Source organism: Salvelinus namaycush, chromosome 34 (assembly GCF_016432855.1).
Source record: "Salvelinus namaycush isolate Seneca chromosome 34, SaNama_1.0, whole genome shotgun sequence".
In the NCBI taxonomy this organism is placed as follows: domain Eukaryota; kingdom Metazoa; phylum Chordata; class Actinopteri; order Salmoniformes; family Salmonidae; genus Salvelinus; species Salvelinus namaycush.
In genome coordinates this window covers 17,125,510-17,153,200 of record NC_052340.1, presented here as the reverse complement: position 1 = coordinate 17,153,200, position 27,691 = coordinate 17,125,510, and the positions used below count along the sequence as shown (strand labels likewise).

General features: G+C 44.6%; 2 protein-coding genes across 2 annotated transcripts in view; one reads left to right on the top strand and one right to left on the bottom strand.

The window, feature by feature from the left end:
• Nucleotides 1-2,201: 2,201 nt before the first annotated feature.
• LOC120028723 (alpha-2-macroglobulin-like) lies at nt 2,202-6,580 on the top strand. Its single transcript, XM_038973946.1, has 8 exons — nt 2,202-2,376; nt 2,471-2,667; nt 2,958-3,173; nt 3,379-3,497; nt 3,924-4,014; nt 4,240-4,308; nt 4,515-4,620; nt 6,514-6,580. The coding sequence occupies exons 1-8, from the start codon at nt 2,217-2,219 to the stop codon at nt 6,555-6,557; spliced, it is 1,002 nt and encodes a 333-aa protein (XP_038829874.1). The 5' UTR covers nt 2,202-2,216; the 3' UTR covers nt 6,558-6,580.
• A 347-nt stretch (nt 6,581-6,927) lies between these two features.
• LOC120028722 (pleckstrin homology-like domain family B member 1) overlaps nt 6,928-27,691 on the bottom strand; it is a 60,034-nt gene continuing 39,270 nt past the window's right edge. Inside the window, exons 7-18 of the mRNA XM_038973945.1 lie at nt 26,920-27,048; nt 24,350-24,505; nt 23,961-24,071; nt 23,325-23,414; nt 18,100-18,216; nt 15,948-16,050; nt 14,502-14,787; nt 12,758-12,848; nt 12,335-12,481; nt 11,986-12,205; nt 10,937-11,022; nt 6,928-8,044 (exon numbers count right to left, since the gene is read on the bottom strand). Of these exons, the coding sequence (XP_038829873.1) occupies nt 7,904-8,044; nt 10,937-11,022; nt 11,986-12,205; nt 12,335-12,481; nt 12,758-12,848; nt 14,502-14,787; nt 15,948-16,050; nt 18,100-18,216; nt 23,325-23,414; nt 23,961-24,071; nt 24,350-24,505; nt 26,920-27,048 (1,677 nt within the window). The 3' untranslated portion in view covers nt 6,928-7,903. The remainder of the gene's footprint in view (nt 8,045-10,936; nt 11,023-11,985; nt 12,206-12,334; nt 12,482-12,757; nt 12,849-14,501; nt 14,788-15,947; nt 16,051-18,099; nt 18,217-23,324; nt 23,415-23,960; nt 24,072-24,349; nt 24,506-26,919; nt 27,049-27,691) is intronic.

Below are 27,691 nucleotides of genomic sequence, written 5' to 3'. Positions count from 1 at the left end.
GAGTCTGTCGTGAGTCTTCACACAGAAGGTCAACGAGGGATTGGGGCTCTGGGATTGCAGGGGAGAGAAAGGTCAGTAATATGGAGATGACAGATTTATCCCAAACAGCACTCGGTGTTAAGGGGTGATTGAATGCAGAATCTGTGGGCGGCGAGTTTTTCCTACGCACCTCCTATTGTCTCTGATTCAACTACAGTACTAGAGCTTGGTTATAAAATAAATGAACCAATATATTCTGTCTGTACAGATTTTTATTTAAAGTACAATGGGTGCACTACAATCAAATATATTAAACAACCCAAAACCTGTGTGTTAGAGTTGCTACACATTTGCCCATATACACTGCTCAAAAAAATAAAGGGAACACTAAAATAACACATCTTAGATCTGAATGAATGAAATATTCTTATTAAATACTTTTTTCTTTACATAGTTGAATGTGCTGACAACAAAATCACACAAAAATTATCAATGGAAATCAAATGTATCAACCCATGGAGGTCTGGATTTGGAGTCACACTCAAAATTAAAGTGGAAAACCACACTACAGGCTGATCCAACTTTGATGTAATGTCCTTAAAACAAGTCAAAATGAGGCTCAGTAGTGTGCGTGGCCTCCACGTGCCTGTATGACCTCTCTACAACGCCTGGGCATGCTCCTGATGAGGTGGCGGATGGTCTCCTGAGGGATCTCCTCCCAGACCTGGACTAAAGCATCCGCCAATTCCTGGACAGTCTGTGGTGCAACGTGGCGTTGGTGGATGGAGCGAGACATGATGTCCCAGATGTACTCAATTGGATTCAGGTCTGGGGAACGGGCGGGCCAGTCCATAGCATCAATGCCTTCCTCTTGCAGGAACTGCTGACACACTCCAGCCACATGAGGTCTTGCATTAGGAGGAACCCAGGGCCAACCGCACCAGCATATGGTCTCACAAGGGGTCTGAGGATCTCATCTCGGTACCTAATGGCAGTCAGGCTACCTCTGGCGAGCACATGGAGGGCTGTGCGGCCCCCCAAAGAAATGCCACCCCACACCATGACTGACCCACCGCCAAACCGGTCATGCTGGAGGATGTTGCAGGCAGCAGAACGTTCTCCACTGCGTCTCCAGACTCTGTCACGTCTGTCACATGTGCTCAGTGTGAACCTGCTTTCATCTGTGAAGAGCACAGGGCGCCAGTGGCGAATTTGCCAATCTTGGTGTTCTCTGGCAAATGCCAAACGTCCTGCACGGTGTTGGGCTGTAAGCACAACCCCCACCTGTGGACGTCGGGCCCTCATACCACCCTCATGGAGTCTGTTTCTGACTGTTTGAGCAGACACATGCACATTTGTGGCCTGCTGGAGGTCATTTTGCAGGGCTCTGGCAGTGCTCCTCCTGCTCCTCCTTGCACAAAGGCGGAGGTAGCGGTCCTGCTGCTGGGTTGTTGCCCTCCTACGGCCTCCTCCACGTCTCCTGATGTACTGGCCTGTCTCCTGGTAGCCCCTCCATGCTCTGGACACTACGCTGACAGACACAGCAAACCTTCTTGCCACAGCTCGCATTGATGTGCCATCCTGGATGAGCTGCACTACCTGAGCCATTGTGTGGGTTGTAGACTCCGTCTCATGCTACCACTAGAGTGAAAGCACCGCCAGCATTCAAAAGTGACCAAAACATCAGCCAGGAAGCATAGGAACTGAGAAGTGGTCTGTGGTCACCACCTGCAGAACCACTCCTTTATGGGGGGTGTCTTGCTAATTGCCTATAATTTCCACCTTTTGTCTATTCCATTTGCACAACAGCATGTGAAATTTATTGTCAATCAGTGTTGCTTCCTAAGTGGACAGTTTGATTTCACAGAAGTGTGATTGACTTGGAGTTACATTGTGTTGTTTAAGTGTTCCCTTTATTTTTTTGAAAAGTGTATATATTAGGGATTTTGTCCAATTCTTCTCTGCAGATTCTCTCAAGCTCTGTCACTGTACACAGTATATACACTAGTTAATTTATTTATATTGCTAACATTATTCGGTACTCATACCCGTATTAAAAACCTGATAAAAGGTCTGGGTTGTGTTCATTAGGGAGCGCAATGGAAAAGCCATGAACATTTTGCAACAATGTGCATGTTTCTTATTGAAACTGGGAGGGAATATCTGGATCATTCAGTGTTCCTCTGTTTGGTGCCTAATAAACACAATCCTGTTGTATGTGAGTGTGTCAGGACCCCATGGTGGAGAAGAGTCTGACGTGTCTGAAGGCAGCAGTGTCTGACCAGCTGGAGAACACCTACACCATGGCCCTGCTGTCCTACACCTTCACCCTGGCCCAAAACCAGGTCATGAGGGCCAAGCTCATCACCCACCTGGACAAGATAGCTGCTACCTCAGGTATGTCTTGTCTCTTGGTGAAAATGTCTCTTTCTACCTTTCTGTCTGCCGTAAAACGGTCACTGCCGACCACTGACAATGAAAATTCCCACAGGTGGCAATCGTCACTGGGAGAGACCAGAGGCTTCTGGGACAAAGACGGACTCTCTGGAGGTGGAGATGACATCCTATGTGCTGCTGGCGCTGCTCTCCGGTCCCACCATGCCAGGCTTTGGGCTGGACTACTCCACTGGCATCGTCCGCTGGCTGGCCCAGCAGCAGAACCCCTACGGAGGCTTTGCCTCCACACAGGTACTTTGTTGGTCTGGTAGACTTTCATTCACTCTAGCACCTCATCTGCCTGTCGATCCTACTGTTAGTACATGGCCAAACATGGATCACACCAAATCCTTATTTGTATATGAAATGTAGCAAATTGGACATTGTATTAAAGCCTTACAATCATTTCATAACACAACACATGGATTTCCTTGAATTGTGCTTAATTTTATTGATTCTCTCCATCCATACCCAAACTATAGTTGATCCAGATTTGATTTTGCAACAGTACTTTTCTCCCCCCCCCTCCCCACTGTCACCAGGACACAGTAGTAGCACTGCAGGCCCTGGCCAAGTACGGTGCTGCCACCTTCAGTCCAGAGGGCGCCAGTACAGTCAGTGTGAGCTCGGCCAGAGGCCTGAAGATGGAGTTCACTGTGAATCAGAACAACAGGCTGCTCTATCAGGAGGAGCAGCTGAGAGAGGTCCCTGGAGACTACAACATCAAGGCAAAGGGCAAGAGCTGCGTGTTTGTGCAGGTCAGGCTCCAGTCATTTTCCTTTGCTGCCTCTCAGTACTGCATGTACTGAGTATCTGGTTTGTGTTCAGTAGAGCACACTGTTGCACAAAAACTAACGTTTCATCCCTAGAATTTCAGCATTAATGGAAATGCATGTGTGCTACTGTACATTGAAATGTCTATGTTGATTTCATGCATCTCAATAGTATTGTCTGTCTTTTCAGATCGCCATGCACTACAATATTCCCCCTCCTCCTGACTTCTCTGCTTTCAACATCTCAACACAGACGCTTGGGAAATGTGACGGCACCAAGAAATCTCTGATAGTGTCTGTGGCTGTCAGGTACAGTGGTATTCCTTTTACCCTTGAAATAGCAGCTGAAAAAAATGACGACCACCAGTGTGTAGATGCATTTTAAAATGCATCTTTAATGCTGCACAACTTTTTGGGCGACCTGACAATTCATGTGGAAATATGAGTTATAGATCTATCATCCTCATTGACTGCAAGTCTAACAAATGTTAGATCTCTTTTTATGCTTCCCATTCTTAAGTATTGTTTTTGCGTCTTACTTTCGGTTTTGAACAGCATAAAATAAAAAATGTTTGGTTACTGAAAATATATTTCAAAGCGGTTTAGATGGTGCAATGATTTTCTTGCTTGTTTTGTCATTAACTAGTAGAATTTTAGCAATCAGGAAATGGTGGAGCGATTTCTGCATATTTGCACCTTTAAGATAATATCCATCTGACTCTGTGTGACTGACAGGTACAATGGTCGGCGAGAGGAGACCAACATGGTGATCATCAATGTCAAGCTTCTCTCCGGCTTCGTCCTGGACAAGTCCTCCCTCGGGCCTGTGAGTCAATAAGAGAACCTCAGTTAATCAAGGCCAGGAGTTTTACCAGTTTGGGGAACACTCCTGGCCCTAGGTATAATCCCCTTGAGGATTTAGTTAATGTATAAAATGATAATGGCATCTGTTCTAATTGTAAGTATTATCGTTTTGTCAATGCCAGTAGTTGTCCTTTGAATGTATCAGTTGTACTATGACACAATCTTATCCTGTGTTCTGTTCTTCCAGTTGAAAAATGACCCCACTGTCAAACGTGTTGACCTGGAGGAAGGACATGTCATCATCTACCTAGATGGGGTAGGAACATGACTGTTGCATCTAAACGGGGCTGTCTTTATCGGTTACAGAACTTAGTTGGATGTGGTCTCATCTGCATCTACACACTGGATTTAACTTGAACAGTAACATCAAAGTAAGACTGTAGTGGATGTTTTATACAGTAACACTATGTGAATCTATAACATTGAACTGCAATGTCAAATGTATTATTCCTTTTCTTCCAGCTCAAGCAGAAGGAAACGAAGACATACAGCCTGGCCATAGAGGAGGATGTGCCTGTGAGGAATCTGAAACCAGCTGTGGTGAAAGTGTATGACTACTACCAGACAAGTAAGAATTCCATCTAACAGTGAAATGTGTAGGGTTGCCAAGAACTTTAAATAAATTCTGTGGTTTTCCCAAAATCCCGACTGGCGGATTCACAGAAAAGGGAGAATAAGCAGGATATCCATTATCCTCCATCCAGGATTTATGGAATACCAGGGTATTTAAGTTTCCTGAAATTCTGCAACCTTAAAAGTGATTTCATTTGCAGAAAACACTGTGCTCCCCAAGGGTTATCATGAAAAACTGATACTCTTTCTCAAATGGAAAAAGATAAACACTCAACTAGATATTAGACCGTGTCAAACTCATTCGAGGGCCGAGTGGGAGTTTTTGTTCCTCCCTTGTAAATGTTTGATTGAATTAAGGTCACTGATTAGTAAGGAACTCCCCTCACCTGGTTGTCTAGGACTTAATTGAGAGAAAGAAAAAAAAATCCAGCAGAAGAGGCCCTCCATTAAATGAGTGACACCCCTTGGATGTGACCTTAAGTGTCAACTTGTTAGCTTTTACCAAAAGTGCACCGTGTGATGTAATATATAAACTCATTAAAAAAAAAAGTCCTCTCACTGTCAACTGCATTTGTTTTCAGCAAACTTAACATGTTTAAATATTTGTATGAACAACTAAGACGTGAGATGTTACCCCACTTTTCCACCAAGGCACCTGCAAGTTCCCGGACACTTCTGGGGGGGAATGGCCCTAGCCTTCACCCTTCGATCCAACAGGTCCTCAATGGGATTGAGATCTGGGCTCTTCGCTGGCCATGGTAGAACACTGACATTCCTGTGTTGCAGGAAATCACGCACAGAACGAGCAGTATGGCATTGTCATGCTGGAGGGTCATGTCAGGATGAGCCTGCAGGAAGGGTACCACATGAGGGAGGAGGCTGTCTTCCCTGTAACGCACAGCGTTGTTGAGAGAGCTTGTCATTGCAGGCAATGTCCGATAATGCTGTGACCCACCGCCCCCAGACCACGACGGACCCTCCAAATCGATCCTGCTCCAGAGTACAGGCCTTGGCGTAACGCTCATTCTTTCGACGATAAATGCGAATCCGACCATCACCCCTGGTGAGACAGAACCGCTACTTGTCAGTGAAGAGCACTTTTTGCCGGTCCAGCGATGGTTTGCGCCCATAGGCGACGTTGCCAGTGATGTCTGACGACCTGCCTTACAACAGGCCTACAAGACCTCAGTTCAGCCTGTCTGAGCACTGATGGAGGGATTGTGCGTTGCTGGTGTAACTTGGGCAGTTGTTGCCATCCTGTGCAGGTGTTACACGTGGTGTGCCACTGTGGATAATCAGCTGTCCGTCTGTCTCAGGCGTCTTACAGTACGGACATTGCAATTTATTGCCTTGGCCACATCTGCAGTCCTCATGCCTAAGGCACGTTCACGCAGAGGAGCAGGGACCCTGGGCATCTTTCTTTGGTCTTTTTCAGAGTTGGTAGAAAGGCCTCTAGTGTCAAGTTTTTCATAACTGTGACCTTAATTGCCTACTGTCTGTAAGCTGTTAGTGTCTTAATGACCATTCCACAGGTGCATGTTCATTTAACAAGCATAGGAAACAGTGTTTAAAACCTTTACAATGATCTGTGGATTTTTACTTATCTTTGAAAGACAAAGGGATGTTTTTCTTTTTTCCTCGTGTGTGTAGCTTTTTTATCTCCCCTCTCATGGAATACCAGTTTCCAAACCACCCCATTCTCTGAAATATTGGCCACTGGCATACCCGTCAAGGTTACGTAAATAACTCCAGTTCATTGAAAGGAAACCAGACGTCACCAGTATGGGCCCATTGGTTCACCCCTGCAGTGGGAATTTAATGACTGACAGGGAAGTAGTTATCATTATAAAGGAACTGACCTCTGCATTCTCCTCTTTTCTGTTTTCAGGTGATGAAGCTGTGAGTGAATACAGCTCCCCGTGTGCAGAGTAAGTACAACCTTTCTAATACTTCATTTTCACATCTAAATTTGTCAGTTAAGCGATGTATGTTCATTGTTTTTTATAGGGAGTAAAATCCTAGGCAAAGCATGGAATATTTTATTGATGTTTGTCATTTTCACAGGTGACACAGCCAATCAAGCTGACTGGACTTGGGCTCAACCAATTGCTTTCCTATTTAGGAAGAGCTCCTAGAATGGAGGGGTTCTATTTGGTGCTTACACATTGTCCAACTTGTAATCCGTTTAACATTAAGTGAACACAATTTAATAGATGGGCCTTAAGGTTAACTCTAATCCTGCTATTAAAGTGATTGTCGTGTTTCTACGTTAATAAAACCATGCTATGGATTCAAACCAGACTCTGTAACATTTCTGTTTTAATAGATCTGTATTGAGAATCCATACATGAAAGTGTACAGTCAACATATGGGAGCAATGTTCTACAGTGTTGAGGGAGCAGAGTGGTATACTGTTAACTGAAGTGTATTCTGACCATTAGAATTATTGTACAATACTGGTTGAATGAGTGACATTTTACAGTAAACCTTTTTCTAACACATACCTCTGGCTACACCCATTTCGGTGTGGGGAAAAAATATCTTAATATATTCTGATGTTTATAGTACCTCAATTTCACAAGGCTTAAAAAACCTAAAGATTTTCATGTACCATGTCAAGCTACCAGATCATGACATTCTTGATCTGAAAGAATTGGAAAGTGTAAGCAATAATTCAACCTACCCAATCAGATCTACAGAAGTGCATAGGAGGTTACTGTTCAGTGACATTAGACTGACAAGGCACAGAATGATTAGCATTATTATAATGACATGTGCAAGTGGTCAAGTCAACATTAGTGGAATCTAGTTCAGCAGTAAGCTAAAGTCCGATGGAACAAATTGAGTTGTCTTCACTTAAGTTTGAACTAAATAGGTAGTCGGGAAATGCCTTTTGTATAAAACAACCATCTGAAACCATTGGTATAATGTAATTTAGCAATATTCCATAGTGTAAAAAAAAAAAAAAAAAAGTTACGACACTGATACACACAGGTCTCACAAGCAAGAACCTGTAACAAACAATATCTCAATTTGACAAAATAGAAAGGCTTTTGAGCAGAAAATCTGACAGTTGTCATTTTGGTTATATACAGTGTCTTTTCCAGGACTCCCTTTTTCAATCCGTGGGCAGGAGCAGGTGGAGAAAAATGTCTATTGTAAAGTGATTTAAAAATAGATACAAAATAAAAAGGCAATTTCCCAATACTGGGGAGAGGATAAGGCCTGAGTCTATTGAAGTGTGTCACTGCTAGGCCTCCGTACACAAGTCTCCCCTATTAGTTCATGAACTGCGTGTAGCCCTCGGCTCCGGTTACTATAACATCCATCCATATCCTCATGGCCTCCGGGGCAGAGGCCACCATGTAGTAGAGTCTGTCGTGAGTCTTCACACAGAAGGTCAACGAGGGATTGGGGCTCTGGGATTGCAGGGGAGAGAAAGGTCAGTAATATGGAGATGACAGATTTATCCCAAACAGCACTCGGTGTTAAGGGGTGATTGAATGCAGAATCTGTGGGCGGCGAGTTTTTCCTACGCACCTCCTATTGTCTCTGATTCAACTACAGTACTAGAGCTTGGTTATAAAATAAATGAACCAATATATTCTGTCTGTACAGATTTTTATTTAAAGTACAATGGGTGCACTACAATCAAATATATTAAACAACCCAAAACCTGTGTGTTAGAGTTGCTACACATTTGCCCATATACACTGCTCAAAAAAATAAAGGGAACACTAAAATAACACATCTTAGATCTGAATGAATGAAATATTCTTATTAAATACTTTTTTCTTTACATAGTTGAATGTGCTGACAACAAAATCACACAAAAATTATCAATGGAAATCAAATGTATCAACCCATGGAGGTCTGGATTTGGAGTCACACTCAAAATTAAAGTGGAAAACCACACTACAGGCTGATCCAACTTTGATGTAATGTCCTTAAAACAAGTCAAAATGAGGCTCAGTAGTGTGCGTGGCCTCCACGTGCCTGTATGACCTCTCTACAACGCCTGGGCATGCTCCTGATGAGGTGGCAGATGGTCTCCTGAGGGATCTCCTCCCAGACCTGGACAGTCTGTGGTGCAACGTGGCGTTGGTGGATGGAGCGAGACATGATGTCCCAGATGTACTCAATTGGATTCAGGTCTGGGGAACGGGCGGGCCAGTCCATAGCATCAATGCCTTCCTCTTGCAGGAACTGCTGACACACTCCAGCCACATGAGGTCTTGCATTAGGAGGAACCCAGGGCCAACCGCACCAGCATATGGTCTCACAAGGGGTCTGAGGATCTCATCTCGGTACCTAATGGCAGTCAGGCTACCTCTGGCGAGCACATGGAGGGCTGTGCGGCCCCCCAAAGAAATGCCACCCCACACCATGACTGACCCACCGCCAAACCGGTCATGCTGGAGGATGTTGCAGGCAGCAGAACGTTCTCCACTGCGTCTCCAGACTCTGTCACGTCTGTCACATGTGCTCAGTGTGAACCTGCTTTCATCTGTGAAGAGCACAGGGCGCCAGTGGCGAATTTGCCAATCTTGGTGTTCTCTGGCAAATGCCAAACGTCCTGCACGGTGTTGGGCTGTAAGCACAACCCCCACCTGTGGACGTCGGGCCCTCATACCACCCTCATGGAGTCTGTTTCTGACTGTTTGAGCAGACACATGCACATTTGTGGCCTGCTGGAGGTCATTTTGCAGGGCTCTGGCAGTGCTCCTCCTGCTCCTCCTTGCACAAAGGCGGAGGTAGCGGTCCTGCTGCTGGGTTGTTGCCCTCCTACGGCCTCCTCCACGTCTCCTGATGTACTGGCCTGTCTCCTGGTAGCCCCTCCATGCTCTGGACACTACGCTGACAGACACAGCAAACCTTCTTGCCACAGCTCGCATTGATGTGCCATCCTGGATGAGCTGCACTACCTGAGCCATTGTGTGGGTTGTAGACTCCGTCTCATGCTACCACTAGAGTGAAAGCACCGCCAGCATTCAAAAGTGACCAAAACATCAGCCAGGAAGCATAGGAACTGAGAAGTGGTCTGTGGTCACCACCTGCAGAACCACTCCTTTATGGGGGGTGTCTTGCTAATTGCCTATAATTTCCACCTTTTGTCTATTCCATTTGCACAACAGCATGTGAAATTTATTGTCAATCAGTGTTGCTTCCTAAGTGGACAGTTTGATTTCACAGAAGTGTGATTGACTTGGAGTTACATTGTGTTGTTTAAGTGTTCCCTTTATTTTTTTGAGCAGTGTATATATTTCAACAACTGATTGTCTCGTTGATGGACAATGGGGCGTCTATGCCGACAGTCACACTTCTGTCTACTGAACCTGTTAAAAAGAATTCAGCCTTATGCTGCTCTACCACGTGTTTATCCACAACACACAGTTAAATCACACACACACCTCTCTTCGAAACCGAGGAGACAGGAGCTCAGAAAAGTGCTGAAGGAGACAGAGTCAAAACAGGATACACTGCAGCAGCTAGACTGCCAGCAGGACAGTACACACACACACACACCATAAGATGCCCAATGCACATATTTTACAGTTGCACACAGGCACTTCTTAGAGTTCATAAGCTATATACAGTATATGAAATACAACACTGATATGCATACACACACCTGGATGGATAATCCACCCGTATTTAGTCCGTTTCAATTGAAGGGACAGATTCAAACAACCAATTCCACAGAGGAACATACAAGGGAATTATCACTCTAATAAGGCTGGCTTTGGCAAACAACTCCAATGCAGGAACTAAAGACATATGAAACCAAGAGGTCGGGGGGAAATTGAGGATCCAGAGATGCACTGTTCTGTAATGGCTGTGGGTTTTCATTCTGTCTTGTATTAATCATGCATGATCACACCCCTGTTGGGTATTCAACTGAAAGTTGCAGATAGCAATGGAATATGTAGAGCTGACACAAATCCTTATTCCACATGACACACTTCTGTCTGAACATTCTGTGTAAACAACCAAACACACACTTGGGTAAGGAGGGCAGAGAACAAGCAATGGGTGGGTCTGTGAGTTCACTGAGACAAAAGTGGTACATACATTGGTCAAATTGAGGTTGAAAAATCCTTTCTGTGAAACCAGCCAGTAAAAGCAAAAGAGTGAGAAGAGAAATGAAAGCGTGGAAGAAGCAGAATGTGTATAAAACCAAAGATCTTAAAGAGAAATATTGCATCAGTACAGTGAAAGTATAAAAAGAAAAGTGATTAAAGAAGATTTAATTTTGTTCTATATAAAGATTGTTCTCCGAGTGTTGGGTAGATAACATAGGTAGAACGTACCTTCGTGGCACTACGCAGGTGATCGTAATAGACCTCTTCAATGGCCTGGAAGTAGATGACGCCTTTCAGTTTGGTCTCGTGCTTGTCTGTTGAGTAAATTAACATGACAAAATGCTTGGATAAAAATATCACACATTTGCGATTCCTACAGTAGTTTCTTTGATGACAGAGGGAGAGGGAGAGGGAGAGGGAGAGGGAGAGGGAGAGGGAGAGAGAGAGAGAGAGAGAGAGTGTCATGGAATATACTATATGTAGCTAAGGACAGTACAGTATTTCCTAAGCCAGTGTCCTAAAAGTAACATACTGTATCATCATGTCCATTTGAAGCTTATTGCAACCAAAAAAGTTCCTCAAAAATATATTTTTTGTTTTAAATAGGTTGCAGTGTCTCTGACTACTATTGCATTTTAGACTTGGGGCTCTATTCAATCCCCAACGCAGAAGTTCCGTTTTACGGCACGATTGAAATTTAAAGGCAATGTTCCCCCTTTAGTGGAGACTGCATTCACAGTAAACGCTGAATGTCTGCTCAAATCGGAAATTACCTTTAATTTTTAAAATCGCAGAATCTGTAACGCTTCAGCGTTGCAGATTGAATAGAGTCCCTGATTTCTACATTCTACACTTATGGTACAATATAGCAGCTTATTTCATCAACCACTGCAAAAACACAACCAGGGGTAACTTTATGACCCTTTTACCTCCAGGCATAAACTGCACTAGATCCTTGCTACATAAAAATAATAAAACCGTCACTTTCTAGGAAAAGTAGTTGCAATTTTAAATGGAATAATTATTTTATAATTTGCCGTTTTATCATTCAAGCATTTGCATATTACTGTATTTAAAGCCTGCTTCCAAAGCGCTACCTACAAATGTGTATTTCCCTTGTGTATCCTAATGTTCATCTCTATCAAACTCATTTACACCACCTTTCACAAACAGTCTACATTAAGGTCAAAGGGTATGAATATGCCATCTACTGTATCTCCCATTGGCTCGATCCGAGCACTAATGTGTTTGTATATAAATGGCAGCATTTTCCTTACCAACGTAATAGGAGAAGGTCCTTTTGAGGCGGTCGAAGACAAACCAGCGTTTCTTCCACGACTTGATCTTGCCGCCCATCTTGACCAGGTAACCCTTACACATCTTGTCTGTGAGGATCACGTGGTAAGAGGTCTCCACGTTGTGGCCGGATGACTCGATGTGGGAGCGCAGGTCAAACTCCTCCTTGCGGATGGGCAGGTAACGAGTCATAGGACGGGCCTGAGGAAAGGAGGAAACAAACTTGTAACAAGTTTTTCAAAAGCCTGTATGACTAACAGGATGAGAGAGAGAGATCTCAAACTGTATATTCTTTTTGTTTGGATTTTTGTTATTGGGCCTCAGGCTCACCTGGGAGAAGTTCTTGCTCCTCATCTTCACCTCCTTGTCCACCAGCTGCTGCCTGTGCACCGTCTCGTCCTGCAGCCTCTTCTCAGCCTCCTCGCGCCGCCTCCTCTCCTCCTCCAGCATCTGCCTACGGGCATGGCTCTCTCGCTCCTGGAGAGAAGGTGGAAAAAGATCATGAACATAGGCCCTCTTTACATCAGCAGTTGTCACAAAGTACTTTACAGAAACCCAGCCCAAAACCTCAAAGACCAGGCAATGCAGAGGCAGAAGCACAGGAAAAACTCCTTAGAATGCAGGAAACTGGAAAGAAACAGAGGAACCAGGCTCCGAGGGGTGGCCAGTCCTAATCTGGCTGTAACACTGAAGTAATACGTCAGTATGGGATCTGATAGGAAGTTAGCCATGGCATGTGAGGTAGTGTCTTACTCTGGATTCTATGAGCCTGGCCTTCTCTAGGTGGGCTTCCTTCAGCATCTTCTCCATCTCCTCGATCTTCAGCGCATCCATCCCACTGGCACTGCAAACCAGACACAGTCAGAGATACATCTCAAATAGCAATGACATCCATCATTCAATATATTTATGGGTTACAGTGTATTAATACTCTTAAGTCCTAAAACTGTGTCCCGTCCTGAAAAACCACCCCCAAAATGGCTAAAGATCGTCAAGCTTCTTACATAGGAACAAAGAGGATTAAGTAAGTAAGTCCTAAAACACCATTCATCACTGGTCATAAAAACAGTAACTTACTATGTGGACACTAACTACCACAAACAGTTAACTATCACCGACTGTTATAAAACGGGTGATGAAATGTGTAACTGTTTAGAGATTCAATGCTGCATACACTGGAAATGTCCCGTCTTAGACAGCGTATGGCCAGGTGGTGCAAGGTTGTGTTCATTAAGGTCAACATTCTAAAACGTTTTGCAACAGAAGACGAATGACTGTTTCTCATTGGACATGTCCAGATAGTAACCTCCCCTCTTCACTCCGCTTTGGACAGTTTATTTTCCATTTCCTGCCTACTGAACACAACGCTAATGAGTGCTTAGGCCTGATGATTACAAGCAATCTTTGATGTCCTGTTTAAAGTGGAGAAACAGCTGTGCTTTCACCAGGTGCAAAGGGAATGGACACACTTGTCTGTGTGCGACCACACACACCCTACCTTTCATATCAACTGGCTCAGAGCAACCACTATCTGTGCAGTGTCTTTCACTAGTTTTAAGACTATTTAACTAGTAATTTGACTATATTTCAGCAGTCACTCATCCAAATGTTTAACTGGCCAAAATACAAATGTTGACTTTTAACCAATCATAGACAGTAAAGGGGACATCCCTTCTGCTGTAGCCTACACATGTATCCAGGGCTGCATCCCAAATAGCACCCTATTCCCTATATAGTGCACTACTTTTGACCAAAGCTCATAGGCTCTGGTCAAAAGTAGTGCACTGTATAAGGAATAGGGAGCCATTTGGGCACAACCCAGTGTGTTCACCCAGGCCAGGATCATAAAATATGGTGAAAAAATGATTTGGGAGGAAGGCAGTGTTCAGCAACACAGTCTCTGGCATGTGTTTACGGAAGAGCGTTTCACTGTTTATTTTTGTAGGCCTCATTATGGTCGGCGATAATTCATGCACGACAACAAACTTGACGAGTTCTGTATGAACTGGGAATGAACTGGGAATCCCTTCTGGGAATCCCTTTTAGACAGACTAATGATAAAGACGGCATGTTTGAACTAGATTTAGAGAAATATTTTCAATTTTTCACACTACCATGCCGACTGAAACCAAACTGTGCTGCCTCGGATACTTTACACATCGACCTTTTCCGCATGGTTCCAGCACACCAGCTCAGGACAGACGACCTGGGTTAGTTCTGCTCAGTAGTGTAAGAAGCCCTATATTGTACGTTAAATATCCACTAGAATAGTGATAACAGTGGATGGACAACAGCTGAGCAGACACACAGGCTTCTTTTGTCACTAGTAGACAGACTAATGATACACGACACAGCTTAACAGATGGTGCACAATTCACAGTCAGACAGGACGTGGGGAGGAGTCATTTGACCCATGTGGTTACTTGTCGGAGATCCCTTGGCAGAAATGAGCCAGCGTGAGTGTGTTCCAGGATATGCATGTGTGTGTTTCTCTGACCTGGACATGTTGTCGGGGGAGCAGGCCGAGTTGTTGCCTGTGGAGACACTGGTGTCCATGCTGTCAGAGCTCTCCAGGCTCAGTGTGTCGTACGGCTGCTCGCCCGCCGACGGCGGCTGGTGGTGCAGGATGGAGTGGTGCACCATGGGAGGGCCGTGGGCGTGTGAGGGGGCGTAGAGGTGGGTCTGAGAGCCGTGGAGCGCATCCCACTGGCACTGGGCCTCCACTGCAGCCCGCTGCTTCAGCTCAGCCAATCGACGCCGCTGCTCCTCGATCACCTGGTGGCCTGAGGGTGGAGGGAGAGAGCTGGTCTGTGGGTTGATCACATCCAGGGATACCCTATCATGTCAGTTCTAGAATGTATGGCAGCGCTCTCAGCATGCAGACACACATACTCACCCCCTAACCAACTCTCTCACACACACACACGATTCATATCCACTTGCCAAGCAAAAAGTCATGATCATCAGCATCACCCAGCTATGAAGGGACAGTAAACCTAAAGATTGCCTGTGAGTCCATGTAAAGTAGGATACCACAGGTCAGCGACAGATGAAACCAGGCCCCACACATACATCAAACATACAACATATATGTGCTTGGCATTATCAAAAGCCCAAGCTCAATTCAACCAGCAACATGTTTCTTCATCACCAAAGCTTCCGTAAGTACAGTAAGCAGCAAAAATACAAATACTACATGATCAAGTAACCCAAGGAAGTCATCTTCAATTCAAACCCATGCTCGCTATCCATCATATAACTGACAGATACATCTAAAAACAGCCGCAAAGTTAAAAGGGGAACAAAAGTTGGCCCGACAGATGAAAAGCACTGCTTCTACCAAACGCATGCATTGTTGATTCTCAGCAGGAGGATGGAGACAGACAAAAACATGGAGAAGGGAGAGTTTATATGAGTTGAACACGAGTCCAAACCCACTCCCAGGTTGAGTGGTCTGTCTGTCTATCTGTCTGTCTGTGGGATTGTCCATGGTGGAGCAGGGAGACTCAGACGTGGAAGGCAAGGAGGACTCTGTGACAGAGTGGAGGACAGTAATGGAGAGAGGGATGGTTGGGATGGAGGGACGGAAGGACAGGGTGACAGAGAGACAGACAGGAGGACAACATGGTGGTTAAATAGGAGCTGGAGGAGGCAAGCGAGGGAGGGGTCACAACCATGGAGGAAGAGACTGGGTGAGGGGGAAGTGGGGTGATGGAGACAGGGACAGGGACGTGGTGTGGTTTCTCTGAAGCATGACAGGAAATCTTGAAATGACAGACAACAAATGTCGTTAATAGAAACCTGGAGAGGACCATCTTAAACACATTATAACTATACTAGTTCCATGTTGATGTTTACTGCTGGAACCCTAGAAGGAAACTCTTTCCTCAGACCAGAACATGGGACAGAGTTGCCTTGTGTAAACCTCCCAAAAGGCGGTTACCTTTCTGCTGTAAGGCTAGCGCTCTCTTGGTCTCTATGTCCTGCATGGTGGCAGCCAAGTTCCGTGGCAAACTGCCTGTACTGTTGGGAACCATCAGTGGGCTCTGGAAGGACACAAAAGAAGGAGAGTGATTGATTAAATTCAAACAACAATGAAAAACACATACAACAACATATCAATGCAATGGCAGTACACATATTAAAAACCATCAAGGTTTACACAAAAATACTTACTTCCAACGTGGTCGTCACTGACTGGCCAAGAAGACATCCACTGACACATCCAGTGAATGGGACTTACATAAAACATCATTTAATTTTTTTTATTTCACCTTTATTTAACCAGGTAGGCTAGTTGAGAACAAGTTCTCATTTACAACTGCGACCTGGCCAAGATAAAGCAAAGCAGTGCGACAAACAACAACAGAGTTACACATGGAATATGCTATGCATTAACCTTTGACGCATGACAACAGCTACAGATAAAAAATCAAGCTCTCGTTCTTGTGAGCAATATAATCTAATACTATCAAATGTAATCTGATACTACCATGTAACACATAACCGCCTGCCGTTGTTTACCAGTATGTAACCATATGCTAGGTCTAATCAATCACCAGGTGACCGGAGCAGGATACATACACGATATACACAAAAGTATCTGGACACCCCTTCAAATTAGTGGATTCGGCTATTTCGAGCACACAGCCATGCAATCTCCATAGACAAACATTGGCAGTAGAATGGCCTTAATGAAGAGCTCAGTGACTTTCAACGTGGCACCGTCATAAGATGCCATCTTTCCAACAAGTCAGTTCGTCAAATTTCTGCCCTGCTAGAGGTGCTCTGGTCAACTGTAAGAGCCATTATTGTGAAGTGGAAACGGCGACCCTAACGGCTCAGCCGCGAAGTGGTTGGCCACACAAGCTCACAGAACGGGACCGCCGAGTGCTGAAGCGCGTAAAAATCGTCTGTCCTCGGTTGCAACACTCACTACTGAGTTCCAAATTGCCTCTGGAAGCAACGTCAGCACAATAACTGTTCGTCGGGAGCTTCATGAAATGGGTTTTCATGGCCGAGCATAGCCACGTACAAGCCTAACATCACCATGCGCAATGCCAAGCGTCGGCTGGAGTGGTGTAATGTGTGCCGCCATTGGACTCTGCAGCAGTGGAAATGCATTCTCTGGAGTGATGAATCACGCTTTAGCATCTGGCAGTCCGACAGACAAAATATAGGTTTGGCGGATGCCAGGAGAGCGCTACCTGCCTGAATGCATAGTGCCAACTGTAAAGTTTGGTGGAGGAGGAATAATGGTCTGGGGCTGTTTTCATGGTTCGGGCTATACCCCCCTTTAAAAAAAAGTCATAGCGCTACAGCAATGACATTCTAGACGATTCTGTGCTTCCAACTTTGTGGCATCAGTTTGGGGAAGGCCCTTTCCTGTTTCAGCATGACAATGCCCCCGTGCACAAAGCGAGGTCCATACAGAAATGGTTTGTCGAGATCGGTGTGGAAGAACTTGACTGGCATGCACAGAACCCTGACCTCAACCCCATCAAACACCTTTGGGATGAATTGGAACTCTGAATGCGAGCCAGGCCTCATCGCCCAACATCAGTGCCCGACCTCACTAATGCTCTTGTGGATGACTGGAAGCAAGTCCCCGCAGCAAAGTTCCAACATCTAGTGAAAAGCCTTCCCAGAAGAATGGAGGCTGTTATAGCAGCAAAGGGGGGACCAACTCCATAATAATGCCCATGATTTTGGAATGAGATGTTCAACGAGCAGGTGTCCACATACATTTGGTCATGTAGTGATTGATTGTGTACAAGGGCCCTATGAGCTTGTAGCCTTTCTCATGGAAACTTAACTATTATGATGAAGCTAGCTAAATCGCAGGATTACAGCAAATGCCTGCCTCAGAAGAGTACTACACAATCCAGCCACGGACTTGACCACCCTCCAACACCAGTACCTTCTATTTTCATTTGGTTGTATGTATTTAGGCCTGAGTAATCTGCTATTCAAATTTTAGCAGCAAATGTGTACTATTCAAATTAACCTTAAATAATAATAGTTGATTACTACATAATCCCCTGAAGACCCTACTAGCCAACCAGTAGTGATGGAGCGGAGGTGATGAGGTTTACCTTGGAGGTTGTGTTGCGTCCCAGTGTAGTGGCTACGTACTGCAGATGGGATCCGGAGCCTGCTTTGGGTTGATGTACCGTCTGTCCAGCATCACTGTCCAGCTTGGAGCGGAACACCTGGGAGGAGTGAAGACGGACCAGGATCAGCTATCAAACACAGTAGACTTTTTTGAGGTTACCCCGCACATAGTAAAACATGTATTACATTAAATGGAATGAGGAATATAAACTGTGGTGCTTATTCCAAACTTGTCTGGTGGGAGATGCTGTGAGAAGTAGAGAGTAGAGTACAAATTTCAAAAGGCACATTTATTGACATTTCAATTCAACCAACATATTGATTGACATCTTTGAAATGCTAAAGCAGCCTACTTTTGGTGAGTGAACTTTAATTGCTGCTACTACTCCTACTGCTGCTATTACTGCTACTACTACTGCTGCTACTACTGCTACTACTGTCATCAGACACAGCCAGAGACAGTGATTATTATGGCAGCACCAGCAGCATCCCTTTTATTGGTGGTCCTTTGATTCCTCCCACAGGTGTAATGACAGAGTCTGTGTCAAAGTTTTTTACTGGCAAATGCCAGGGTGAAGACACACACCCTGTTTGTAGCCACAACCTTCAGGTGGTTTGTCCCACAACCTCAGTTGGCCATACAGTATGAGGTCTTATGGCTTTTCATTGTGCCAGTAAATCATCAGAGATTGATTGCTGTCTAGGCTATACCCAGGTTAGGGTCAATTTAGTACTTGGAATTGACCTCAACCCTTTGGCTGTGCTTGTGTGTACTGTAGTATAACCTGGTAGTAAATGTAATACAATGCACATAATACAGAATCATTTTTGAAGATTCAACCAGGTTGAACATTTTATATTCCATTTGCAGAACATTTTATATTCCATTTGCAATGTATTGACATCAATGAGTGGTACTACTGCTTGATTGAATACTGACAAAACATACTAACAGATTACCGTAAAGCATGTGGAGATGCTTAAAGAATTAAAAAACACATGAGTGACAGCAAGCCCAGACAGACCATCATTGATATATTAATCAATCAACAAAGCACAATGCACTTGAAAAGCCATTTTCATGGGAAGACAGAACATGAAGACAGAACAGAAACAATGGAAGAGGGGAGGAAGAGAAAAGAGGAGAAGGCAGCACCTCTGAGAATTACCTGCATAGGCCTGCGAGCGGAGAGAGGTTTAGCTGGGAGAGGGGGAGGGAGGCAGAGCTGGCTGCTCTCCCCAGCAGCCATCACCTCCTGGTACCACTGCTCTAAATCGAGAGTGGGGATTTGAGGCCTACTGCACTCAGGCTGATACTGGAGGGCCGCAGTTAAGAGTCCACAGTAAGAGGCAGCAGAGAGGCAAAGGACAGAGTGGACAGAGCAAGGGAGTGGAGGAGGAAGATAATTAAGAAAATAGAGCATTAATGAGCAAATAAGAGGATCTGTTAAAGTGACGGAAATATAAATATTTTTTCTAAATGTTATGTTTTTTGTGTGTGTCAATGTTCATCTTCTTGAAATATCAGCAAATGCTAACATAAAAGTGTCTCAATGGGGAAACACTGGTTGAAATTACGTCAATAGAACCAGTTTACAACCAATTACAAACATGATTGAAAATTGGTTGTAATGACGTCATTCCAACCAGCTTTGGCCACTGGGGTAGAGGGGGCATTCAGGGCATCTTCAAACGAGAGGTGGAGTAGAGGTGGGTGAGAAGGAACAGAGCGAGAGACCAGACACACACCTCAACAGAGAGAGAGAGGGAGGAGCCGTGACGAAAGGAGAGGCAGGAAAAGGCGGGGTCTCCAGCTCCTGACTGGAGGGGCCGGAGAGGAGAGGTAGGGGAGGACTCGACCTTCGGCATCCCAAAGAACTGAGTTAACTGGTCCACAGTCACGTACTCCTTTCATTCAGGGAGCCACAGATAGTAAGGCAGACAGGAGGTCAAAGGGCAAAGAAGGAAAGAGGGAAACAACGGCAGAGGACACACGTCAACAGGGAGGAAAACAGCAGCAACAAGGACAGCATGTGAAATAGATGCCAGTAAATCTGACTCACACATGGATAGTCTTTCTATAATATCAACCCATCGTACCATCCAGACCTGGGTCAAATACATATGTCAAATACTTGAGCTGTGCTTGATTCATTTTGCCTGGTACAATGGAACCAATGACAAAGTTCCAAAAGTGCAATCCCCAAGCTAAATCAAGTTCACCTAAAATACTGGCAAGTATTTGAATGCATATGACATCCAGTGCATTCGGAAAGTGTTCAGACCACTTCCCTTTTTCCACATTTTATTACGTTACAGCCTTATTCTAAAATGGATGACAAAGCGAAAACAGTTTTTTTTTACATTTTTGGGAGACTAGTCAGGATCGAGGGAAATATGAACGGATCAAAGTACAGAGAGATCCTTGATGAAAACCTGCTCCAGAGCACTCAGGAACTCAGACTGGGGCAAAGGTTCACCTTCCAACAGGACAACGACCCTAAGCACACAGCCAAGAAAACGCAGGACTGGCTTCGGGACAAGTCTCTAAATGTCCTTGAGTGGCCCAGCCAGAGCCCGAACGAACCCGATCTAACATCAAAAAGCTGTGCAGCGATGCTCCCCATCCAACCTGACAGAGCTTGAGAGGATCTTCAGAGAAGAATGGGAGAAACTCCCCAAATGTCATTATGGGGTATTGATAAGGGAAAACTATTTCATCCATTTTAGAATAAGGTTGTAACGTAACAAAATGTGGGAAAAGTCAAGGGGTCTGAATACTTTCCGAATGCACTGTATGCATTTGATCCAGGTCTGGTACCATTATCCTCAAAATTCTCATTCAGTAATGCAGAAGTTAGTTGAGCTGATTATATCAAGGACAGGGCCATTTAGCAGAAAGCCAATACACTACAGTAAGCTACCTAGAAGCAGACAGCTAGAGAGAGAGAGGAGCAACAGGTGAAAGAATGAAAAGATGGAGTGAGAGAGAAACAGAAACCGAGGGCAAGTGATAAGGAGAGAAAGAGAGTGAGACATAGTGAGAGAGAGAGAGGGCAATGGTACCTCGCAGGGGACAGCTGCGTCTAAGGTGAGCGAGAGGCCGTGCTGAGCAGAGGTGATGAGTTGGGTGTCATGGCAATCACTCCCAAACATCTTATAGACATCCGAGAGCTTCATGTACTCCTGAGAGCCAACGCAAAGCAACGCAAACCAAACAGGACATGAGGCCATGAGCTCACTCCATGACACGTCCTTTTCATAATATGAATACTCACACACACACACACGGATGTGCACCCATATCAAAAATGTGCACATACAACCTTCCAAGACAAGCTGCTGCTTTATCTTGTTTTTATAACCTAAACACATAAGCTTGTGTGAAAAGCATGAACAACTATATGAACGGAAAAAATAAAGAGCACAGCATTTCTCTACCCTATAATTTCCCAAGGCTCACATCGAGCTGGAGAAGTGAAAACACGTGGCAAAAGAACACAATAACAGAGATGTCAACAAGCTATACCCATCTTCAAAAGATAGCAAAATGCTAATAGAGAGAAGTGCACTACACAAACCAAACAGAGTAGTACACTTCAATGAGAGACAAAGCACTGTGCCTGTGAGCCTCTGGCTAAACCTTCACACAAACAGCATCTTAACATCCCAGTTGTAGCAAGAGCTGTTTATGCTTTTCCCCATTCTAAAAGTTGACGAGACAACATCAATTAAAATGGCCATAGTTCATCCAACAGACCAAGTATTTCCTAAAGACAAACAATGATGACATTCAAATCAGTATTGTACTTCCAGGGCCTCACAGGATGACCAAATGTGTTTTTCAGCTACATATGGGGGGCGGGGTGCAATTTGCTGGGAGTGATTGGGGGTAACAAGACATAACTCACACAGACTTCTTAAAGGCCCACTCCTTAATGAAAAACCAACAATAAAAACGCCAGCCTCGGAACTTGGTTTCCTATAAAGCTGTAAATATCAGAGTGGGCCTTTAAGTTTTAGACAAACAGACTCTGCATATGGGGGTTACAGTGAGTATGCTCAGGTGTCATGCAGTGACATTTACACTGACAGTCTGGTTACCTCTGTCGGGCTGCCCCCTGGGTATAATTGAGAGGAGGCGCTTAAATAGGAAGCAGCGGGACGGCAGAGAGGATGCTGGGAGTGGGAGTCCTCTAACAGGTCAGTCTGGCTGATATGGTGCAATTCCTGTTTCAATAGGAAGTCAGGGACACTGGTTTCAGCTCCTGTTGCTGTAGTGTACAGTTACGGTGTATGTCCCTCTAACATACACTAGGTGTCAATACAGTACTGGGATAATAAGTGTCAATCACAAAAACATAGGTGTTATGCACATTGAGTGCCCCTGTATGGGTTATACTCAGTTTAATAGGGCTAGTTTACAGTGGTCTAAAAGAGTCCATTATATCCAATTCAACAATGAAACTGATAGTCATCTCATGTAATGAATTTGCTCTAAATGCATGAGAACGCAGGTTGATAGGTTATGTCCGAATTGGAGTTAAGCACGAGACTAATTCGTTCATGTTTTCTTAATAAACAACGCAGCCCAGGGATTCAGGCCAGATTTATATCTCGCTGACCTGAGTTGAGATATTATGTGCAATCCACCATCAAATTGCAGATGTTTCCAATCCCAAAAATATGTCCGTCGGATCTGAATTATCCGATCAAACCAGTTTGACTGATGTTATCAGCTGTATCCGACCACAATGTAAAACAAGGTCATACTTCACAAGCCGACACTACATCGTGTTTAACACAGTAAATAAATGGTTACTCTGGCACACAAGCAGTAGAACAAGCACACGACAGACCTACACCTGAGGTAAAAAGTCCTATTGACCAGTTAAACAACCTCAACTATGAAAACCATAACATTTCTCTTAAAGCCACAGTCTGTCATTTTGTACTTGAAGTAACGTTGCACTCATGGGAAATAATTCATTGAGGACAACAGATGTATCATAGAAATCTAGTATGAAAATGTCTAGGAGTGCATTTTCTCCATTGTTAAAATTTTTGGTTGGTAGTCTTTGTTGGTCTTTCACAAATTAAGGAGTGTGGCTTTTAGACAAGTGATCAGAGTGGAGGTCCGTTCATCCGTCTGGGTCATGATAGATAACTGTAGGAGTGACCTCTTAGTAAGATAAACCCCCCTCACCTCTTTCATGGTGCTGGAACACTTAGGGAAAGACCTTCCTCCAGTAAGGCTGAGGTACCTCTTCTCTAGGGCCGATAGCCTCTCTTTCTCCTGGAACACACAGACACCAGAAACACATGAGACTGTGACAAGACCAAATGACAGCTTACCTCACCCATCATGATGCCCTGGTTACAGTGTGCTCGTATTAAGACATAGCTTCTTGTACCTTACATTACTGAAAGTATCTAAGTATCTGACTCTGTCCTGATTATGGATTGCCATAGTTTCTTTACCAAATTAGAAAATGTGCCACTGCAGAAAAGCCGGGGACAAGGCAGCACATGTGCCGAGTCATGAAGTGAAATGTCAACATATGGGAAATCTGCCAACAAGCTCTTAATTAATTGACTTAATATGAGGTGGCTGGCATGGCACATTGCCCTTCATGTGGTAATGCCTTTGTGTGTGATTCTCACATTGTCAAACAAGACCAGAGAGAGATAATGATTCAAATGAATTATTTTCAAAAGTGGTTTCATGGGAATCACCAGTCCAATGACAAAAAACGTAGTAATAACCAACAATGTCATTACTGTATATGTGTAGATTGTAGAGTGGCTGCTGGGACAGATATGAACTGTATTGTAATGTTACCTTATGGAGAATCTGCAGGGTAAGGTTCCTGTCCTTAGCCAACCTGTCACACTCCTGAGACGCCTGCTGTCCCAGCTGACTGGCCTGGCCTTCCAGAGCTGCCACCTTGTCCTGGAAGACAACATGTTTAGAGCGTTATTGCTGAATTAAAGGGGTACTCAACAAGATGACAAACTGAGAAAATATACACTACACCAAAAACAAAGCAGTAATCATCTATCATGTCTTTGTCGTCAGGTATCCCCCACCAACACCATTCTTGACGTGAATCATCAGGCCATCATCAGAAATTAGGAAGTTTCTCTGACAGACATTTATATTCACAGCTCCAGATATGATGAAGGGTTGCCAGAATAGATAGGAGCAGCCATTGTGGTCCAGTCCATTACCTTCCTCTTGGCCACGCTGGTGTGGTACTCGGCCCTCTCCTGCAGCAGCTGCTGGCTGATGGTCTCCCTCTCCTCCTCCAGGCTGCTCTCCCTCTCTAGCTGCTGGAACTCCAGGTCCTCAAACTGTTTTGTCTCTGACTCCAGGGTCTCGCCCTCCTGTCGAACCCCACACAGAGCCCATCACAATGGGTTACAACCACACCAGGCCTCAGCCTCCTATAATATACCGTTTTCACACTGCTGAGCCAAGCAAAGCCGAGCCAAGCTGTATTTGGCTGGCCTGGTAACGTATTCATCCATTCACCATAGTTGCTAGAATTGTGCTAGAAAGCACAATGTGTGGAGAAAGTACCCGAGCCAGCACAGTCTGGTGTGGTTGGCACGATAGTGTGAAAAGGGTTCTAAAGTACCAACAACTACCAACCCCAAGAGACAGACAGACCCACAAGGTCACCACAGGGCCACCCCCTCCACCCCCCTGGCTCTCTCCAATGACCATGCTCCTGAGCCGCGGCGGTCAAGGCCCAAGCCAAGCCCAGCACAACCAGGGGCGGTAGGCCACAGAAAGAACGAGCTTCAAAAGACTACTGCGTTGTCATTTTAGACAGAGACTAAGCTGCACGGAGGTTCTATCTAACGATTGGTAGAGTTCTGTTTAGCACTATGACTACTTTGATAGACTTTAATATTATGTTGTTTGGGTTAACTTTACTATATTAGACTCTTTATTGTGTTCTAGGTTTGTACTTCACTATGGCACCAATACAGAAGCACCATACCCTTGTGAAAATGATGTGGTATACACAGCTATCAATATTACAGGCATTTCTGCTCATGTGAGTCTAATAAGTTGGAAAATTTTATAGCCCAGTAGTTTGATTAATTGGTGACAAGCAGTCTTCTCTGCTGCACCAATACTAATCCCAAAAATGAGAAACCAAAAGGGCCACTATCTATATGTTACGAAAGATAACTGTGCTTTTACTGTAGTAATACTTAAGTACTATCTTCTATACTGCATTTTATAGCTGATTTGAATGTGAGAACCCAACTGAATGTCTTGACCCTTTAGATCCATAAACCCAAGAAACACACACACATATTTGTGAGAGAGGGCCACTTATGCTTTGGAGGGGGAAAGACGAGGGCCTGCCCTTGCTGTCAGTTCATCGGAGCGTTACTGACAATAACGAGTGAAGGCTCGGGGCGTCAGAACACTCATGTCATCACTGACATCTCCAGACCCTCGTGTTTGGAGAGCAGGCCACTCATGGGCCTCTGTCGCACTTCTGAAGGATGTCTTCAGCAAACTTGGGACGTGTCCATCAGTGCACGCAACGGAGAACATTTTTACATGTATTTTTGTCCATGTGCTCCCCCCATTTTTTCTCATGTCAAGTCAGTCAGCCAATGTGTCATGCTACTCTACGTGGATAGGACAGCAAAGTGAATAGAGCTAACGTGCTAAATGTAATTGGCTGATAAATAGTTGCACTGCCTGAAAATGCAAGATTCACTTTCTATGGACTGAGTTTTCAGAGAGCTGACGATATAAAACATTATTCAGACACAAAAACACACATTTCCATTCAGAGGAAAGATATGAAAAGAGAATAGGACAGGAAGTGGAGGTGGTAAGTGTCTACATTAATAGATTAGTAAGCAGTTAAGGGGTTATAAGCCATCACAAATCAAGAAGAGAGGGATGCTTCCAGACTAAGAGACTGTATCAACCAGACGGACAACACACACTCCTGTGTGAAATGCATGCAACGCACATATGACCCAGAAATCACCACAATGCAGCACCTCGCCCCGACATCACCAGACGCCATTTTGACACTCCTCCCGTTTGCTCAGAGGCATAGCACATAGGTGTGGCGGGGAGAGGGGAAATTCCAGCAGCTTGTGGCATTAGCACGTAGGCGAGGGGCTAAAGGGGTAAAGGTCTCAGTAACTGTATCTGAGGAGATATGCACCAGGTCTTATCATACTAAGATAGTGTAGCCTACTATGCAGCAATCACCAACTGGCATCTGGCATAAACATTAAGGGCAGGTTTCCCGGACACAGATTAAGCCTTGTCCAGAGCTATAAAGCACTTTCAATGTAGAATCTCCATTGAGCATACTTTTTAGTCCAGGTCTAGGTTTAATCTGTGTCCAGGAAACCTACCCTAAATTGGTATGCCATCTTCTTGGATGTTAAGACTGTTTTACATCAGTTATCATCATAGAATTAGAATTCCAGTTCAGTATCTTTGACAGTTAAGTGCAGCATTCTATGCACTATATCCAGCTCAGTAGACATTATACTTGTAAATCCGTAAGTGCACAACTTCAGCTTCTCCTGAACATGTAATTCTCTTACTGGGTACTTTAATAATCTGGAGGTAAGTATACTCTAATTGCGATGTGGTGCTGCTGGAATTTCCCTTCATAATGGTGGATAGGTGTAGCTCCGAGACAAGGGTGGAGGGAGTGGGTGGGGGTGTGGTACGCTTGCTGTCTCTGGAGGTGGGTCTCAGGAGTGGTTGGGCTGATGGTCTTGGTGATGGATTGACGACTGACCCTTTTGAGCTGTTCCTTTAACTGCTCCCTCAGTGACTCGGGACAGTTATGAAGCTGGTTCTTCAGCTCACTGTAGCCCTCCTGGAGGCTCTCCAGGTCTCGGCGCTCTGCGTCAACATTTGCCCTCTCCTAGAAAGAGAACACACCGTCCGGGGTGGGAGGGAGGAGAGGAAGTGGGGGACAACAGAGAGAAAGCAACAAAAAAACACACTTGCTCAAATCCACGCCATGCAAAAAGCTTCCGATGTTAGAGGTCACAACAGTGGATAAGCCAGAGGGACATGGGGCATCTATGGAGTTTATAATACTGTGAAATCAATCCCCCAGTGACTAGCTTTAAAAGTGCTGGACTGCAGGGCCGTGTTCATTAGGGCACAACGCTGAAAACCTTTAAAAATGTTTTGCAACAGAAAGCAAAAATGTCCTCCTTGTTTAAGTCAGTTTCCACCCCCCATTCGGTGCCTAATAAACATGTCCCATGCCTCAAACAGGTCTGAACAGACTTCTTGTTCACAGACATTTCTAAGTTGCAGGGTTCGATGCTCATGAAAACACTGGTCTGCGATTGAAAAGGAGATTTTCATGTGGCTTTAAAAATTATTATTATTAGCCCATCCAGATTTTCATGTTTCTTTGGTATGAATACTTTAGGTCAGTCCAGTTAGTTTTGAACAGGTTTATAACTGGATGTGTTGGCATGCCTGAACGATCTTTGTTGTTATTGCATTTGAGTGCAGGCGGTGTAAGCATGGGTAACTCTAGTGCTCTGCAC